Source organism: Rhinopithecus roxellana, chromosome 2 (assembly GCF_007565055.1).
Source record: "Rhinopithecus roxellana isolate Shanxi Qingling chromosome 2, ASM756505v1, whole genome shotgun sequence".
NCBI classification, from domain to species: domain Eukaryota; kingdom Metazoa; phylum Chordata; class Mammalia; order Primates; family Cercopithecidae; genus Rhinopithecus; species Rhinopithecus roxellana.
The window spans coordinates 50,592,741-50,613,365 of NC_044550.1; the positions used below are offsets into that span (position 1 = coordinate 50,592,741).

Sequence of the window (20,625 nt, forward strand, 5' to 3'; positions counted from 1 at the left end):
GTCTTTTCTAAAGCTAATACCCAGCACTGTGATATCCAGACTATCTTAGGAATGAGAGAGGCAGCACGGTATGGTATATAAGCTTTGGGGCTATAGAAAGCTGGCTTCAAATCTCTGATGATAAATAAGTTACTCAAGTTCTTTGCCCCTCACTTTCATCCTTTGAAGCAAGGCTAATGATAGTCTCACAAGGTTTCTGTGTTAACTAGAACATCTGAAGTCTCCACCCCAGTGACTGGCATGCAGGAGATGCTTCAGAAAGCATCCTCCTTTCTTTAACTATAGTGGGTTGTGTTCTCACCAGGTTGGGTAGAGCCCAGCCTGGTAGAATTTGAGAAAATAGGTTGTTCTTTTCTACCTTTGGAACTCATGAAAACGTAAGTTATCAGCTCAGGGATCTTGGTTTTTACTAAGTTTGCCAAGAAGTGACCCATGTACCAGTTTCCTTTTCTCCCCCAACATTCCCCCACCCCTATTTTGAATACAGATTTTAAAATAGGATATTACAGCATTACCAAGATTGTGCCTTTTGATTTATTGAAGAAACACAACTATATCTGGACTGAAAAATGCCTCTTCTACCCTGTAGTTTTAGTGGTTGGATTCACTTTGTAAAAGTGGAGGTGGATTCCTGCCTCTAGATGAAAGGCATAATAGATTTTGTTAACAATGAGAGGAAGAAGAGTAGTTCATCTTCTCCTCAGATGACAGGGAGCTTTCTTGTGTCGCCAGACCTTGCTCAACAGTGTGCCAGGGACGTGAACCTACCCTTTGTCTCCATCCATGGTCCCTTTGGCCACTGCATCCACTCAACTGTGAATTCTTAAGCCTTTGTTCAGGGTATTTTTTTTAAGTCAGCAAGCACTGAATTTCAGATTACCTAAGAAATTAGCCGCTAGTCTTGGGACTGAAAAGCTTTCTGAGAACTAGGCCAGGGATTCAGTTTGCTTCAGAAACCAGAAGGTAATTGGAAGGGAGCAAAGAGAATGACATTTTTCTCTCTCTTCTCAGGGGGACATTGTGTCCTGCGCTGGCACATATATCCATGTGTGGAGCATCAATGGGAACCCTATCGTGAGTGTCAACACATTCACAGGTAGGAGCCAGCAGATCATCTGCTGCTGCGTGTCGGAAATGAACGAATGGGACACACAGAACGTCATAGTGACAGGACACTCAGATGGAGTGGTTCGGGTAAGTGAGCTGAGAGAAAAACTCATTAGGATATTTGTCATCCCAGTTTACCTGAAACTTGCAGCTAACTACAGGTTAAGAATACCTGAACAGGTTGTAATGTTTAGTGAACTCTTGCTCCAGTTCAGACAAGCCTTGGCCTCTGCATTATCAGACATGAGGAACACCGGTGTCTTGGCCTCTTTTCTTCCTATAAAGTAGATCTGGTAGTGCTACTGGCCATTTGACAGCTTGACACAATTAGGTCACTTAAACATGATTCCCATGTCACACTGGGATTGCTCAAAATGCAAACTGCAGAAGTACTGGCTTTTCAGCCTGTCAAATGGCTTCGTAGAGAAAACATAGTGAGCAGGGATAAGTCTCTTCCCTACAGAGAATCACAGTGCTGGAAAACACTTCCCAGCGTCCCCAGCTAGGATCCCAGATGACTGCACCTGAAGCCTAGATGTAGTTTATCCTTTTCTTAGGTTGCTATATGCTGGGCCTCTACAGAAAATAGAGGCAATGGAGTATTCACTTTTGTCGTCTGTTGCAGTATTTGAGTGTTTCTGTCTCAGGAGACTTTTCTTTGTGCTTGTTTTTCTTTAATTGTGCTCTTTGTAAAAGCAGAGAGCAGCTGATTACCACCCTCTTTAGTCAGAGTCACATATGGAGAGACAGTGAGGCCATCAGGCCACTCCACTACCACACCCTGTACCTCACACAATACACATCTACACACACACAAAAACTCACATACACACACACCTTGGAGTCCGCTTCCTTGACAGTGGTATTTCACATGCTCAATCTGTGAAGCAGCATAAAATAGCTCCCTAGCTGGGCACCTGGGGATTCTGTTTACTGTGTGCCTTCTTGGGGATCTATAATGTATATTAGCATATGCAAGACTGAGAGGTTTTTGTAGGAAACAAAAAAGTTTACTTAGTTGAATTAGGTTTTTGTTTTGTTTCTGAGACAGAGTGAGTTGCTTTGTCTCCCAGGCTGGAGTATAGTGGTGCAATCTCAGCTTACTGAAACCTCTGCCTCCCGGGTTCAAGCAATTCTCCTGCCTCAGCCTCCCAAGTAGCTGGAATTGCAATCATGGACTGCTATGTCCAGCTAATTTTTGTACTTCTAGTAGAGATAGGGTTTCACCATGTTGACCTGGCTGGTCTCAAACTCCTGACCTCAAATGATCCGCCCACCTTGGCTTCCCACAACGCTGGGATTATAGGCATGAGTCCCTGCGCCTGGCCTGAACCATGTTTTTAAACTGATATGACTATAATCTTTTCCCTCTACTTTGAAACAGCCATTGTGTATAGGCAGTCCCCTGCCACATCTTCCAAGATACGGGAAATCTAACTGTATAACATGATGGAAATTAAGTTATCTGTTAACCCTGAGAGTCTATCTTCATTGAGTAATGTAAATTGGTTCCTTAATCTGTTTTGTAACGTTTTAACTTCTGTACTTATTTAAATTTAGTTTTGGAGGATGGAATTTTTGCAAGTTCCTGAAACACCAGCTCCTGAGCCTGCTGAAGTCCTGGAAATGCAGGAAGACTGTCCAGAAGCACAAATAGGTATTTAATACTTTCTAAAAATGACTCAGTCTTTTTCACATTTCTTTTCAGTCACTGTGGATAAACTTATACCAAACAACATAAAGAGTAGCCCAAGGTTGGGCACTGCTTGGAGAAGCGTGGTTGCTGCCTGGTGTGTGATTCCTTTGAGCAGACATGCCAGTTTTCTCTACTTCACTGGGCAACATTCGGTGTGTTGGTTTCTTGTGGTTAACTTCCACATTCCATACTAAATATAGCACTTAATTCCTGGAGTACCGAAGGCTTGGGCTTTCACTTCTGAAAACATAACAGACCTAGAGGGCATGCTGTTGTATAAGTCAGACAAGCTCTGCTGCACCCCAGCCCCACATTTGTTATGCCCACCATGGGGCTGGCTCAGTGTGCATCACAGATACAATCGTGTTTGTAAACAATTAACAGAGGCAGACCAGAGTCCACCATCAGACTTGCTCACATTAGGGCATTAATTCACACTGAAGCCTGGTTACCTGTAGTACATTATTTGTGAAGCAATTTATAATTTTCCAGTGAAATATAGAGATAATTGATTTCTACCCAGAATAACTGAAAGCAATGCCATAATGCCAGGGTGAGATCTGCTTTGCATTGCAGTCTCTGAAGAAGCCACCCCCTTTGATGTAGAACAGTGGGTACAAGGAACTTCCTGGAAAGGAACAAGGTTTTAAGTTTGGCCTTCAGATTCTTTCTCCATGATTGACTTTTGTACACTGAGAATTCATTGTGACTTTGATGATGTCAGAGAGTTAATAAAGGAAACTTAGCAGAAGGACACAAGTCACTTCTCTATATAAGCTGAAAGTAGCTTTTACTTTCCATGCCAGAGAAGAAAAAAGATACCTTGGGCAGGACATTTTAATACTGGTGTTATATTAGTACATGTAAATTTCTAATTACAGCCCCACCGAAAAGGTCATTTGGGTGTTTGGAGACATAAAAATTCAGTTTAATTCAGTAAGTGTTTGGGGGTTACCTGTTATATGTCAGATAGTGAATTAAGGGAACCAGTGAGAAGTGGGTCATTTTCCTTTCCCTTAAAAAGCTTTTAAGTAAATAACAGTGGAAGACGATATGCATGAGTGAGATAGAAGGGGTCAAATTCAGGGTGGAAAGATATTTGTATGTCTTTATTGTGGGCAGTCTGGCAGAAGTGGCAGAGAGGGAGAGCAGCCCACAGGAAGAACTGGGCAATGTAGAAGTGGTGAGATTTGTGGGCACTTGCTGGGGCGAAATGTAAACAAGCTAGAGGTTCACTGGAAATTAAAGCCGCTTCCAAAGCTGCTTGTTTGCGGACCTCAGAGCTCATGATCATAAGCCGTTGGGGTGAAAACTTCATTCACATTAGTCCAGTAGACCCCTACTGAGTAGGAAGCAAACAAATATAATATTTGTCTTGCTAAGAAAATAACTATGGTGGGCCCAGTATTCTCAGGAGTTGGTTCTAAGACCTCCCTTGGATACCAAAATCTGAGAATGCTCAAGTCCCTGATATAAAATGGTGTAAGTAGTATTTGTATAAAACCTACTGACACCCTCCTGAATACCTTAAATCATCTCCAGATTACTAGCAATACAATGTAAATGCTGTGTAAATTGTTGTGATATTGTATTGTTTAGGGACTAATGACAAGGAAAAAAAATTCTGCACATGTTCAGTAACAGACACAGTTTATTTTCCCCAATACTTTCCATCTGAGGTTAATTGAATCCATGGATGTAGAACCCACAGAAATGGAGGGCCAGGTGTACTTGTTTCTTATATATTTTCCCTCCAGTAGACTTTATTGCAAGAGAGTAGAGAGTTGATGTGAAGAAATGCAAAATAACAGTGAAAAGAGGAAGAAGAACAAAATTCCAAAGTAAGGCTTTCATCGATAATTCACTAATCTTTAGCCAAGTGTTGTGGCATGCACCTGTGGTCCCAGCTACTCAGAAGGCTGAGGCGGGCAGATTCCCTGGGCTCAGGAGGCTGAGGCTACAGTGAGCTATGATTGCTCCACTGCACTCCAGCTTGGGTGACAGAGCAAGATCCATGTCTGTAAAAATAAGTACGTAAATAAAAATTAAAAATAAGATAATTCACTAATCTTTCAGCCATTAACCACTGTATGCAATGGTCCTTCTCTCTACCATCTTGTAGAAAGAATATCCAAAAGTAGCCAGGCGTGGTGGCTCACACCTGTAATCCCAGCACTTTCGGAGGCCGGGGCGGGTGGATCACGAGGTCAGGAGTTCAAGACCAGCCTGGCCAACATAGTGAAACCCTGTCTCTACTAAAAATACAGAAATTAGCCGGGTGTGGTGGCGGATGCTTGTAGTCCCAGTTACTTGTGAGGCTGAGGCAGGAGAATCGCTTGAACCCAGGAGGCAGAGGTTGCAGTGAGCTGAGATCACGCCACTGCACTCCAGCCTGGGCAACACAGCAAGATTCTGTCTCCAAAAATAAATAAATAAATACTAAATATGTATGTGTATATATATATATATATATATATATATATATATATATATATAGAATATCCAAAAGTGATCTTTTAGAATGACAATTTCAAGAACTCGGGAGGCACAGAACTGTTAAAGGAGTCCAGAAAATGGGGAGAATACTTTGAGCTGAAGGAATTAGGTGATTTAGAGACGGGAATGTTTAAGCTGTGCCTTGAAAGCTAGGTGACGTCGGAACACACAGATTGGGAAGCTGGGTCTAGGCGGCACCAGCAGCATGTGAGGAAGCTCACCCTTGGAGGAGCAGGTCTGCAGGGAGAGAGCTGGAGTGACACCATCTAGCTGCAGCATGGCAGGGAGTGTGCGGCAAAGGCATGTTCTGGCCAGATTGTGAGAGACTGAATTCCAAGCTAAGGATTTTGGCCAAAGTTTTTAATAAACTCTTTCAGAAATTCTGCTTTTTTATTTCTTTGCTCTGTACTCTAGCCAAAAATCGTGGCACTTACTTGCTTTTTTATTACACTTAGCTTAAAATATTATGTCTATAGAGGCTTATAACTGGGAGAAAAAAATGCTAGTAGAACAAAGCTGGGTGTAACTTTGGTGGTTCTGTATGTTCCAATTATCTCAATGCTTCACCCAGGGCAGGAAGGCCAAGACGAGGACAGCAGTGATTCAGAAGCAGATGAGCAGAGCGTCAGCCAGGATCCTAAGGACACTCCAAGCCAACCCAGCAGCACCAGCCACAGACCCCGAACAGCCTCCTGCCGCGCAGCAGCCGCCTGGTGTACTGACAGTGGCTCTGATGACTCCAGACGCTGGTCCGACCAGCTTAGTCTAGATGAGAAAGATGGCTTCATATTTGTGAACTATTCAGAGGGCCAGACCAGAGCCCACCTGCAGGGCCCCCTTAGCCACCCCCACCCCAATCCCATCGAGGTGCGGAATTACAGCAGATTGAAACCTGGTAACTTGAAGTCTGGTATCTATTTCTCACTCCTTATATGTGGTGTGAGGGTTGGTGGATTGAGGCAGTGGGGTCTAGCTCTCCCTGGGCCCCACCCTGGATGTGCCCTGTGACCTGGGCCACTCACACAAAAGGCCTCTTTACACAGAAGGCCTCTTCAGTTTCTTCTAGTGTAAAGTGGACTTAAAAATTCTATCCTACAAGGGTGTTTGCAATATGCTGGGCATCTTCTAAAGAAAAATACCTCAAACCAAAAACTGCATTTATTCACAACTCATTACATCACGCAAGCTAATTTAAAATGAATAAATAAAACTGCATTCACAGGTAACTTTGCCCAGAATAGAGTTAGAAGCAAGGTCCTCAGTTGGAGAAATTGGATGCATCTGCTTGCACTGAAAATTTCCCCTTCTCATTAGTTTATCTCCTTCAGTGAGATGTTTCTTCAGCCTGGCCCATGTTAATGTCAAGCTAGATAGCTTTACTTTCAACCAAGGCGGCAACTGCCGAGAACTGAAAAAGCTGCTGTAGCTGTATGTTGAGGTACCCTAAGTTTAAGGCCACCATCATAGAGTATTTCTCCCCAGTACTGGCTTCCCTCAGTTGAGTATGTTGTGTCCTCCACTTCTGCACTCCAGGGTACCGATGGGAACGGCAGCTGGTGTTCAGGAGTAAGCTGACTATGCACACAGCCTTTGATCGAAAGGACAATGCACACCCAGCTGAGGTCACTGCCTTGGGCATCTCCAAGTAAGTGTCAGGCTTTTTCCAGCTCCGCTTCCCATCTGAGTCATTTGGTTAGCCAAGGGCCATATACTCCAGCCCAGTCTCTGGGGAAAACAGATTTTATTTGTATTATCATACATAGCTCAAAGAGATAAATTTGAAGAAGAACCCTGTCAGTGTGTAGATATTTTTCTTTTCTTTTTCTTCTTTTTTTTTTTTTTTTTTTCTGTTTGAGACAGGGTCTTGCTCTGTTGCTTAGGCTAGAGTGCAGGGGCACAATCACAGCTCACTGCAGCCTCAACCTCCCAGGCTTGAGCAGTCCTCCCACCTCTGCCCCTCAAATAACTGGGACTATAGGCGTGTACCATCATACCTGGCTAATTTTTGTATTTTTTGTAGGACGGGGTTTCACCGTGTTGCCCAGGCTGGTCTCAAATTCCTGGGCTCAAGTGATCTGCCCACCTCGGCCTCCCAAAGTGCTGGGATTACAGGTGTGAGCCACCACGCCCATACACTGGATTTTAATTCTGAATTTTTTAAAAAAGTGAAAAACTGCTTTTTCTGTTCCTCAAAGATACAGCAAGGGTGATCCAAAGAAAATTGAAATGAAAGTGTAAATTTGGGCTCAGTTCAGTTTTTGTCTGTTTACACATACATCCCTGAGTGAATCAAGGAGTCTCTCCGGGACCCTTACCAGCCCTGACCCCAAAACACACATCCACCAAAAACCAGAGAGCCTGAAGAAGGAGATCACAGACAACAGAAGCCTTCCATACAATGACCTCCTCTGTCGTGTCTCCTGCAGGGATCACAGTAGGATCCTCGTTGGTGACAGTCGAGGCCGAGTTTTCAGCTGGTCTGTGAGTGACCAGCCAGGCCGTTCTGCTGCTGATCACTGGGTGAAGGATGAAGGCGGTGACAGCTGCTCCGGCTGCTCGGTGAGGTTTTCACTCACAGAAAGACGACACCATTGCAGGAACTGTGGTCAGCTCTTCTGCCAGAAGTAAGATAAGATATCTGCTTTTTGAATTTACATTGATTAAGCTCTAAGGATGTTAATTATGCCCTGCACACAGGTTCTGATTGCCCTGGCATCCCCACTACAGTATGCCTTGTTAGTATGAACCAGTCTTCACTTTTTCTGTTCTTCTTTATTACTACAATTAGGAAATTTTTCTATCATACAAGTCACAAACACCTTGTCATCCATGACACAGAATGCACATATGCTAATATTTCATCATATTTAATTTGGAGGCCTGTATGTGAAATGTTTCTATAAACACTGTAGATACATTTTAAGTATCCTGTTTGCACCCTTCACCAATCACACCCATTCTCCATGTTGTTATACTTTGAGGAGCATGTGTTGCCTCTGTAAACATTACATCATATTGTTTTGGTGTTTTCAGCTTCACTTTTCAGCTTTATATAGTATACTGTTTTTACCCTTCTGTAACTTTCTTACTCAACATTGTCTTTGAAATCCATTTATATAGATAACTTATTCTAATATATTTATTTTAACTATTGTCAGTTATTTTAATTATATGAATTTATCACCATTTATTTCTCTTTTGATGCCTTCTTAGGGTTTGTTTTTTTTTCTATTAGTACTATAAATAATGCTACAATGCATATCCCTATGAATGCCCTTCTAATACACAAGCTGGAATTCCTCTAGAGATGGAATGAAATTGATAGAACACAGATTTATTCTTGATCTTAATTAGATATTGCCAAATTGCTCTTCAAAACAGTAGTGCTAGTTAATACTACCTCCAACAGGACATGAAAGTTCTCCAAATTCTTAGTCATGCTTGGGACTGCCAAACTTTTTCCACTTTTGCCAATCTGATAGCTAAAAAATAGTGCTTTGTTGTTTTAACTTGCAATGCTAGTGAGACAACATCTTTTCATGTTTGTTGGCTATTTGGGTTTCCTCTTGGGTACTTTGCCTTTTTCTTTTTTTTTCCTTGAGGAGTTCTTTTATATATTCTGTGCTGTACACATTTGTCTTTTATATCTCTTGCAGGTATGTTCTGCCAGTCTGTGGCTTGCGTTTCAACTTTGTATGTTTTTTCTGTCAGACAAGTTTTTAAACTGGTTGTAGTCACATGTATTACTCTTTATGATTTTTGCTTTTTTGTGCCTTAAGAATTATTTCCCTGTCCTAAGATCACGAAGATAATCTTATTTATTTTCTTTTAAAGGTTTCAAAGTTTTATTTTTCACATATAGATCTTTAATTCATTTGTAATTTATTTTGGGGTATGACATGAGGCAAGGATCTGTTTTTCCCCCATATGAAAGGTCAGTGATCCCATGGCTGTGGATTTGGTTGATAACTCTGTCCTACACCCGGGTCCCAGATACATATCCACAGTCATTACTTTTTCTGCCAGACAACAGAAAGGATTCCATGGACAGTACACTTTAAGGCTTATATTGCCTTACTCCAGAGATGCTTTCATAGAAAGCATATTATTCTTAACTTGTGTAATTATGAGGCAGTTTCTGAGGTTTTGTAAGCAGCATTGGCTTACTGGTGTGGGCATAGTCTTTGGGTTTACACTGACCAAATGCTCATTGTGCTACTTTCTGTGGCCATAATGCCAGCAAGTTACCGAGCCTCTCTGAGCTTTGGTTTCTTCATCTGTAAATGTGGGTAAGAAGACCAGTCCTCTTAGAGCTATTGAGAGAATTAAATGAGATCACATGTATGAGTGTTTTAAGGCACCAAGTTCAGAGTCTGGCCAAACAGATGTTCCATAATTTGATTCCTTAAACCTTTTCTGCTGGGCAGTCTGGTTCAAGATGAGGGACCCAAAATGTTGCAGCCAGGCATTTCCTATGGAAATTTCTGTGGGGCTGGCAGAGGATTCTGTCTAGTGGCTCTGTGCTTTGAAAGGCCTGCTGTATAAAACGTATAATGGGGCCGGGCACGGTGGCTCACACCTGTAATGCCAGCACCTTGGGAGGCTGAGGTGGGCTAATCACCTGAGGTCAGGAGTTCGAGACCAGACTGGCCAACATGGTAAAACCCTGTCTGTACTAAAAATACAGAAATTAGCCAGGTGTGGTGGTGTGTGCCTGTAATCCCAGCTACTCAAGAGGTTAAGTGAGAGAATCACATGAACCCAGGAGACAGAAATTGTAGTGACCTGAGATCACGCCACTGCACTCCATCCAGCCTGGGCAACAGAGTGAGACTCCATCTCAAAAAAATCAATAACAAATTTTAAAACCCATAATGGGTTTTATAGATTAGGCCTTTCAAAGCGCAGAGCCATATAGTCTTTCTATTTTTTTTTTTTTTTTTTTTTTTTTTTTGAGACAGAATCTCACTCTGTCACCCAGGCTGGAGTGCAGTAGCGCAATCTTGGCTCACTGCAACCTCTGCCTCCTGGGTTCAAGCGATTCTTCTACCTCAGCTTCCTGAGTAGCCGGGACTACAGGCATGCACCACCTCGCCCGGCTAATTTTTGTATTTTTAGTAGAGACAGAGGTTTCACCATATTGGCCAGACTGGTCTCGAACTCCTGACCTCATGGTCTGCCCACCTCAGCCTCCCAAAGTGCTGAGATTACAGTCATGAGCCTCTGCACCTGGCCCATATATATATATATATATTTCTTGAGATGGGGTCTTCCTCTGTCACCCAGACTGGAGTGCAGTGGCATGATCGCAGCTCACTGCAGCTTTGATCTCCCAGCTCAAGCAGTCCTCCCACCTCAGCCTTCCAAGTAGCTGAGACTATAGGCAAGAGCCACAACACCTGGCTCATTTTTGTATTTTTTGTGGAGACAGAGCCCCACTATGTTCCCCAGGCTGGTCTCAAAGCTGCGGGCTCAAGCAGTACCCCACCTCAGCCTCCCAAAGTGCTGGGATTATAGTTTTCAGCCTCCACACCCATCATATTAATCTAGTGATTTGTGCTAGCACTTCCGTATGTCTGCTGGCACACATCTGTTCTTTGTCATGTTCAATTTTCAAAATATTGTTTAATTATAGGTAATTCTTTAAATTATCCATTGCTATTAAATGTTGGATGGAAGCTTTATTGGAAACTGACCAAACAGTGATAAGTTCTGATGAAGCAGGCACAGAAGGAAGTGCTGTCCAGAACACACAGCCTGTGGTCTCTATGGCTGAGAGCTGTTGACGCTCCTCAGGGTTCTCAGAGGTCCAGTGACAGTCCTTTAAACCCATAAGCTTATAGTACTTAATTTACTCTCTGGACTCTTTTACTGGTGGATTAATGGACTAAACATAAATCTCCATTTCAGGGACAGGTACAGTGGCTCACATCTGTAGTCTCAGCACTTTGGGAAGTCAAGGCAGGAAGATCACTTGAGGCCAGGAGTTTGAGGACAGCCTGGACAATGTACTGAGACCCCATCTCTTAAAAAAAAATTTTTTTTTTTCATTTCCATTTTAATCTTGTGAAAATCCAAGCCTAAAGTGATTTAATACCACATCCTGAGTCACACCCGGCTTTATTCCAGGAGTAGGAACTCTGAATACTTCTTAAAGAATTTGAACATCTCTTAAGAATAGTCTCCTTCAAACAGTTCCAGCAAGATAAATAGGAAATGAAGGTGTTGGGACTGGAAAAGGAAAGCCAGTCTAACTGTTTAAGAAATGATTGAAGAGTGGATCAATCAAAATGTTTCAAAGCACAGTGGAACTTGATAGTGATCTAACTCATATTTCTCTTGGAAATTAGAAGACTCACTAATGAGTTATTAGTAATTCTCTTGGAAGTAGATATTCATTAGTGAGTCTTCTAATTTCCACTGGTGAGTTTTTCTAATTTCCAGGAGAAATATGTCAAGCTCCAAGTAAAGACACTGGCATACCTCCCAAGCTTATAGGCCATGAGAATTAGTCTGCACAGGTAGAATGGCCTCACATTGATGTTCAGACACCTTGGCCTCATTATGTAGGAAAATCTTAACTCTGTTTTTTTGTTTTCGTTTTTTTAATTCTCATCAAAGAAATAGCTTCCCTGGTTTAATACTGCATTTCTTCATAGATTGAAACAAATAATACAGCTTTCCTTTTAGTCCTTGTTTAGCCACACAACACAAACCAGTATGGCCTTTGGCATTTTACTGCAAGCTTTCCATTCGATTATTAATATTCCGGAGCCCATGATCAAGCATGGAGGAGACCAATCATTAATTGACTTTTCCTTTCCTTTAGGTGCAGTCGATTTCAATCTGAAATCAAACGCTTGAAAATCTCATCCCCGGTGCGTGTTTGTCAGAACTGTTATTATAACTTACAGCATGAGAGAGGTTCAGAAGATGGGCCTCGAAATTGTTGAAGATTCAACAAGCTGAGTGGAGACCACGGTCTGTAGACCCCTTCCCGATTCTCCTGTCCCAGCTTGGAAGGCATTGAAAACAGTCTCCGTTTACACATCTCTTCATACCACGTGTTTGAAGTGTTAAAATTCAAAGGGATCATTGAATAAAACGGGTGTAGAGTACAGGAATGGGGCAGACGTGATTCAGGTGAACAGCACAAGAAGAATATGAGGTGGTTCCTAGAAGCAACACTTTCCATCTCCAATTCTCCCTGATGACAGTAGCTGTCTCCAAGAGAAATATCCTTACTTATTAACTCTCTTTTCTTGCATCTCATTTTTATAGAGCTACTCATCCTTATTTGGAAAAACCAACAACAAAAAAGGCTTTTAGAAAATGGTTGTAAATCTGACTTCTTTGCAAGTAACTGTATATTGTAAATAGGTATAAAAGGCCTTTTTTCTAAATAAGGACTTAACTGCCTGTAACATGAAACTTCAAACTAAACCACTAACTCAATGAACTACTTATGGTCTGTCTGACATCCCTCACTTACCAATTAATTATAAATATGTTTTTTTAAATCCCCAAAGACATTATCTGTGGTCTTTTTTTCCTTTCAAGCTCAGCCTGTGTGCCTGATGTCATTTCTTTCAAGTTGCCCACAGTATCTCCATTTAAACTAGGCTAGTAACCAAAATAATGTGGACCTTCTTTAGGAAACAGCGTGGGAGAATAGGAGTCCAGCCGTAAGATAAACTGGAAATATTTGGGTGTCTTGTACCTGGCTATGCACCACCTCAGTGTTGTTCCTACATAAACAAGGCCCCTTTTAAACTTGTATGTGGACTGCTGTTTGGTCAAAGAATACCTTCTTAGCATTGCAGAAAGGTGGTCAGATGACCAATGCAGTACAGGAAACAGCCCTGTCTCAACTAATGGAAATATATTTGCATGTAACCCAAAATTAGCTTATCTTGCATAGAACATAATAAGTATGTGTCTTTCGTGACACGGATGTTCTACTATAGCTTATTTTCAAAAAAGGGGTAAAAAAAGGAAAGAAAAAAGTGTACAGAATTAACATATAAACTTTGTTGTAAAACTGAATCATGTCAGAACTGCTTAAAATTAACCTTTACCATTTAATGTCATCTACCTGAAAACAGTGAGATTTATACTGTATCAATGTCTATTTTTTTGTTTTTGCTATGAATATAATTACAGTATTTTAATATTTAGTTATTTAATTTGTTCTACTAGTTGGATACAGAACACACAAATCCAGGGGGATTAAAGCTGGAAGGGGCTAAGAGATTAGTTTACAGAGAAAAGGCTTGGTGGTGGGATTTTTTTAAATGTGTGTTATGTACATATATATATAATATATATTAAAAAATGAAACAGTTAATCTAGATTTTAACATTTTCAGAAACTTAGTGATAATATTATGAACAATTCTAAAAGCCCTGTGATTTGAAAAATGTAGAATCATTAATGGCCCAAAATAGGCCTTCACACCCTCACAGAGGCGTCACGCAAAGGACAGTGGCTTTGGCTTTTCCAACTTTCCGTCTTTAGGCCCTGGTGAGAGGCACACTTATGCACTAAAATGCACATATATGCACATGCATTCAAAAATAGGCATTTGGTACAATGGTGATCTTGTACCTGATGGGCTGAAACCAGCTTAAGAACAAATTTGTTCTTCCTGATACGATAACTAGGTCTCCAAGAGAAAATATAAAGGCTGCTTTAGTGCCTTACGCTTACTAAATTTAAATCTTTATTTACCTGGGTTTGAGCCTACAGTCTATTTATGATTACATATCAAAATTGATTAAAACACTTCCATTTCTAAAAGTTCAAATATACTTGTTAATAAAAGGATTATCGGCATTAATACTTCAACTTAAAGAAAAGTTGTGTTCTGTTTTCCTTTCTGTGTCTTACTCCCCCAACACTGTCCCTCCCCCATCACCATCTTCAATTCTAATAAATAATGCTGATGTTCAACAGTTGCAGAAATTGTGCTATCACGTAACTGTGGGCCTTGGCCCTGTCTGGCCCTCTAGATGAGTTGTAGCAGTGTTATTCTACACTTTTTAAAAGAAGCGTCCTCCTTTTGTCCATGAATCATGTTTACCCCATACCCAGTGGCAGAGGTGTTCTTTAAAGACTTGAATATATGAATGTGTGTGTGTTGTTAGTTAAAGGTTATTCCTCTTTGTAATAGGAAACTATATGAGATGAACACTTTTAAACTTTCCGACACAACTTTCATTACTAACTTTCTGACACGACTTCCATAACTAGAAGGTGGAAACCAAAACCCTCATGGTAGTATTTCCTCTGGCAGCTGGTGCTGTGGGCAACTGTTTTGTTCAATCGGGTTTCTTTTCTTTTTGCTTCTAATGCAGAAATCAACAGAATCACTCACACATACAAGTACACTCACATACATAAACTAATTATTTCTCTGGATATCGTTCTGTGTTCCATGTAAATTTATTTACCAACATCTATTGTCAACATGTACATCTACCTTAGTGTGGTCTGCATTCTTTCTCTGAGAGTACCTCACAGGGCTCCTGCCTGATCTTCGTAGTTTGTTCATTCATCCATCCACCTGTTCATTTGTTCATCCATGTATTCTAACATTTGTGTGTAGTGTGCAACTGTAATGTCATGCTTTTGAAGAAGAGAAAAGCTGCCCATAGCAGCCATCCGTCTGGATAATAGCAAAACACTCTAGATAAGTTATTTTGCACTTTCTTATGTATAAAGTTGGTAGAAACTTATTTTTGCTTTGTATCATTTAAATACATTTTGTTTTGGTAAATGAACTGTGTATAAAATATTTATGCCGTTAAAACTGTTTTTAGAAAGTATTTTTAATTTCAGCAAGTTTGGTTACTTGTTGCATGACTATTAACACAGCTGACTTTTTGTGTCAGTGCAATGTATATTTTTTGTCCTGTTATTAACTTGTAAGCCCTAGTAATGGCCAATTATTTGTACAGCAACAGAAGTAAATTGAAGATACTGGCTAAGACTGGATTGATTGTGGACTTTTATACTATATTGCAGAAACTAATATGTTTCTTGGTGGTTATGTAAAAGACCTGAAGAATTACTCTCTAGTGTGCAATCTGTGATATCTGAATGTTCATTGTATATTTGTCTCTGATGCAAAAAGGTAGAGTAACACAATTACAATACATGATTAAATGCAATAGTCCAGGTACTTAAGTAATTTTTTTTCATTTCAAATAAATGCCCACTATTTACCACCAAAAGAGAGAAAAAGAAAAGTTGTTAAGTCAGTTATTCAGGGAAGGAAAAAAAACAGAGATCTAATAACTCCCTAAACTTTTTGTAGTTCTTTTCTAGTTGTAAATACTTCAGAAGCACCTGCATAAGATTGCAGAAGTATTGGCTGTTAAGTTCCAGTTCCAGTTCTAGTTTGACTCATCCTTAAAAATCAGGCTTTCTGCAGTCTGAGCTTCTCAATTGTGCTGGATTCCCAGGGCTAATGAGTGTATGTGGGTGGCAGTAAGGAGAAGAAAGCCCCTTCTGGGAGATGTGATCCTCAAATTTGACTGGACCTGTAGAGAAACAGGTCTGCATGGTTTTTGCTCTTTTTTCCTGAGCTTTATTCTCTAGCCAAAATATTGTGAAAAGTAAGCAACAGTGTGTATGTATATATATGTGTGTGTGTGTGTGTGTGTGTGTCTCTTGCACCCATACTATAGTCACAAAAGGAATATTCCAGTGTCCCCCCTCACCTGGAACTACAGCAGCCGCTGTTAGCAGCTAGTCTTTCCAGTTCAGCCTTCAATCTGAGAATGTTAGAAGTCACAATCCATTGTTCTTGTTGTCAGCTTGTTTGGTTTTAAAATAGCCTTTCCGTAAAGAAGAGTTTTTAAGTTTATTTAGGCTGTTTTGATGATTTTACTTTTTCTAAAGATGCTAAATTCATTGTAATGAATAGCAGAGCCCCAAATTTGAGTATATTTTGCTTATTACAAATTTTACCTTAGTGCAACTCCACTTGAGTGGCAGAAGGTGAAGAACTAAAGCAATACCAATTTCTTTAAAAATTTTTTTTTAAATGGTAAAAGAGAAAGCTTAGAGCAGTTCCCATATTATTAATGCTTTATTACTTACAGTTCTAGTGAGGGGTTGCAGTCAAGGATGGGCACTGCAGAATTCTCAGATGCAGAAATTCAGAGTTTAAAAGAACAAACATGCAAATGATTTTCAGTGAGTCCCTTGTCTGCCATTTGCTTCTCATCTTCAACAAAATTTTCCCTACACAGCTCACTTTTGACCATTTGATGGAATTGGCCCAGCACTTGGTTAGTTTTTTGCTTTATGAATATTCTCATTTCCTCCCACCTATTTTAAAGCTCTTTTATTTTCTTTACTTTTGCTAGAGACAGCATCAAGCCAAGCTACCACAATAGCATGGTGTTTTGGAGATCCCTGAATAGGAATTACCACTGAGGCTTCAGTTCTAACCAGCTTGGGAATGTAGAAAGCCTCTTGTTTTAGCACTCGCTCTCTCCAAAGGGTTTTCCTTTATCAGTAGCTACCTGTGAGGATGGGAATGGTCTAAGATGGTGCTTCTTTAAACTTTTTGGTCTGAGAACTCTTTGATCCTTAAAAATTTTCAAGGACCCCAAACAGCTTTTGCTTATTTGGTTTATATCTATCAGTAGTCATTGTATTAGAAATTAAAACAGATTTAAAATATATATGTCAACTCATTTAAAAATAACAATGATAAGAGCATGATGTATTAACATAAATTATATATTTCTATAAAAAGTCTTTTCTAACCGAGTGCAGTGGCTCACACCTGTAATCCCAGCACTTTGGGAGGCCGAGGTGGGCGGATCACCTGAGGTCAGGAGTACAAGACCAGCCTGGCCAACGTGGCGAAACCCCGTCTCTACTAAACATACAAAAATTAGCCAGGCATGATGGTGCACGCCTGTAATCCCAGCTACCTGGGAGGCTGAGGCAGGAGAATGACTTGAACCCGGGAGGTGGAGGTTGCAGTGAGCCGAGATCTTACCACTGTACTCCAGCCTGGGTGACACAGTGAGACTCCGTCTCCAAAAAAAAGAAATCTTTTCCAAACCAAATTTTTTGCAAATCTCTTTAATGTCTGGCTCAATAGAAGACAGGTGGATTCTCAAGTCTGCTTCTGCATTCCATCTGTTGTGACACTTTGTTTTGACTGGATTTTTGGAAAAAGACACATCTGCATGGCTTTGGCTCGTTTCCTGAGCTTTATTCTCCAGCTATCATATTGTGAAAAGTATGTCTATCGCACCCCTACTGTAGTCACATGAAGAATATACTTTGTTTTGGTTGAAGCATGAAGAAAATCCAACCTCACACATGTATTGGTTGAAAAGGGGGTGAATATTTTTAATCTTTATGGGCTCATAAGTATATATTTATGAGGTACATGTTATGTTTTAATACAGGCATACAATGTATAATAGTCACATCGAAGTTAATAGAGTATTTACCACCTCAAGCATTTATCACCCCTTTGTGTTAGGAACATTCCAGTTCCACTCTTTTGGCTATTTTAAAATATGCAGTAAATTGTTGATTAGTGTCACCCTGTTGTGCTATCAAATACTAGATCTTATTCATTCTATGTGACTATATTTTTGTACCCACTAAACATCTCCACTCTCCACCCTCCTCCCTACTACTCTTTCTAGCCTCTCATAACCATCATTCTACTCTCTGTCTCCATGAGTTCACTTGTTTTAATCTTTGACTCCCACAAATGAGTGAGCACATGCAAAATGTCTTTTTTGGTATTTGCCTGGCTTGTTTCACTTAACATAATGTTGTCTAATTCCATCCATGTTGTTGTAAATGACAGTATTTCATTTTTTTATGGCTGAATAGTATTCCATTGTGTATATTTGCCACATTTTCTGTATCCATTCATCTGTTGATAGACTCAGGCTGAGTTCAAATCTTGGTTATTGTGAATAGTACTGCAGTAAACATGGGAGGGCAGGTATCTCTTTGATATACTGACTTCCTCTCTTTTGTGTGTATGCCTAGTGGGATTGCTGGGTCATATGGCAGTTCTATTTTTAGTTTTTTTAGGAACCTCCATACTGTTCTCCATAGTGGTTGTACTAATTTACATTCCCACCAACAGTGTAGGAGGGTTCCCCTTTCTCTATCCTCACCAGCATTTGTTCTTGCCTGTCTCTTGGATAACAGCCATTCTAACTTGGGTGAGAGGATATCTCCTTGTAGTTTTGGTTTGCATTTCTCTGATGATTTGTGATGTTGAGCATTTTTTTATATACCTGTTTGACATTTGTATGTCTTCTTTTGAGAAATGCCTATTCAGATCATTTGCCCATTTTTTAATAGGATTATTAGATTTTTTTTTCCTGTTGAGTTGTTTGAGCTCCTTATATATTCTGGTTATTAACCACCCTTGTCGGATGGGTGGTTTGCAAATATTTTCTTCTATTCTGTGGGTCGCCTCTTCACTTGTTGATCATTTCCTTTGCTGCACAGAAGCTTTCTAACTCGATGTGATCCCATTGTCCATTTTTGCTTTGGTTATCTGTGCTTTTGAGGTCTTAGCCAAAAAATCTTTGCCCTGACCAAAGTCCTGGAGAGTTTCCCCAATGGTTTCTTCTAGCAGTTTCATAGTTTTAGGTCTTAGAATTAAATATTTAATCCATTTTGATTTGATGTTTGTATATGGTGAGAGATAGGGAGTCTAGTTTCATTCTTCCGCATATGGATATCTAGTTTCCACGACAGGATTTATTGAATGGACTGTCCTTTCCTCAATGTATGTTCTTGGCACTTTTGTCAAAAATGAGTTCACTGTAGATGTATGGTTTTATTTCTGGATTCTTTATTCTGTTCCATTGGTCTATGGCTATTTAGACCATTGTTTTTACACCAGTACCAGGCTGTTTTGGTTACTATAGCTCTGTAGTGTAATTTGAAGTCAGGTAATGTGATTCCTCCAGTTTTGTTCCTTTTGCTCACAGTGGCTTTGGCTATTCTGGGTACTTTGTGATTCCACATACATTTTAGGATTATTGTTTCTATTTCTGTGAAGAATGTCATTGATATTTTGATAGGAATTGCATTTAATCTGTAGATTGCTTTGGGTAGTATGGACATTTTAACAACATTGATTCTTCCAATCCATGAACATGGAATATATTTCCATTTTTTGTGTGTTCTCTTTAGCTTCTTTCATCAGTCTTTCACAGTTTTCATTATAGAGATCTTTCATTCCTTTGGTTAAGTTTATTCCTAGGTATATTACTTTATTTGTAGCCACTGTAAACGGGATTACTTTCTTGATTTCTTTTTCATATTGTTCACTGTTGGCATGTAGAAATGCTCCTGATTTTTGTATGTTGATTTTGTATGCTGCAATTTACTGAATTTATCAGTTCTAATTTTAGGTTTTCTCAAATATAAGATCATACCATCTTCAAACAAGAATAATTTGACTACTTCTGTTCCAATTAGATGCTTTTTCTTTCTCTTTTCTGATTGCTCCAGCTGGGACACTATGTTGAGTAACAGTGAAAATGGGCATCCTTGTCTTGTTCCAGATCTTAAAGGAAAGGCTTTCAGTTTTTCGAGCTAGAATATTATAATTGCTTTTTCAGATCATTGCTTCTTAAGATAGTAGTTTTTTAATAGTTTAAGTTTCTTAAAGATTAATTACTATGTGGACTCTGAAATGATGCCAATGAACTTCTCATATTATTATGACATTAAAATCCGTGGATCTGTCTTGCACTTTGAATTTTTTTTTTTACCCATCCGTAATTTTACAGCATCATGCATTGATCATTTAGAAAATTATTTTTAAATCCTGATTCAAGCACCAGAGGCAGAAACAGTATATGTAGAACTTCTAAATGTTGACATATTTCATTAGATAATACCAAAAAATCACATTATCATATACATTAAAATACCACCAGCTGTATCAGAAAATTTTAAGTCATAGTGACAGACACAAATTCTACAAAAAATTCTTATTTTTGCTTAAAACCCAAATTATCATTGGCAATAAATACTGTCTGCTGTTTTCTTTGAAGGGACAGGCTCACTTTGTTAATATTTGAGAACATACCATCCATAGAACTGTAGCTTGTCAATTGTTCTTTCAATAAAAATAGTATTCCATGAGAAAGGAAGAGAGTTCAGCTCACAATTCAGTCCCACAAGTGCTTCTCTTTGAGACAAATGTTGTACTTCAGTATGGAGGTGCTTTATGAGTACTTCTCATCTTGTGTCACTCTACTTAAGGGGCCAAGATTTAATAAAAGTAATAATTTTTATTGCTTCTCCAA

At 39.7% G+C, this 20,625-nt stretch overlaps 1 protein-coding gene across 2 annotated transcripts in view; it reads left to right on the top strand.

Annotated features, from left to right (window-relative positions):
• Nucleotides 1-15,295, top strand: part of WDFY3 (WD repeat and FYVE domain containing 3) — a 312,187-nt gene extending 296,892 nt beyond the window's left edge. For both annotated transcript variants that reach the window (XM_030915939.1, XM_030915944.1), the window contains 6 exons: nucleotides 1,012-1,194; nucleotides 2,668-2,764; nucleotides 5,871-6,194; nucleotides 6,833-6,944; nucleotides 7,726-7,923; nucleotides 12,129-15,295. In XM_030915939.1, the coding sequence (XP_030771799.1) occupies nucleotides 1,012-1,194; nucleotides 2,668-2,764; nucleotides 5,871-6,194; nucleotides 6,833-6,944; nucleotides 7,726-7,923; nucleotides 12,129-12,252 (1,038 nt within the window). In that variant the 3' untranslated portion in view covers nucleotides 12,253-15,295. The remainder of the gene's footprint in view (nucleotides 1-1,011; nucleotides 1,195-2,667; nucleotides 2,765-5,870; nucleotides 6,195-6,832; nucleotides 6,945-7,725; nucleotides 7,924-12,128) is intronic.
• The last annotated feature ends 5,330 nt before the right edge of the window (nucleotides 15,296-20,625 follow it).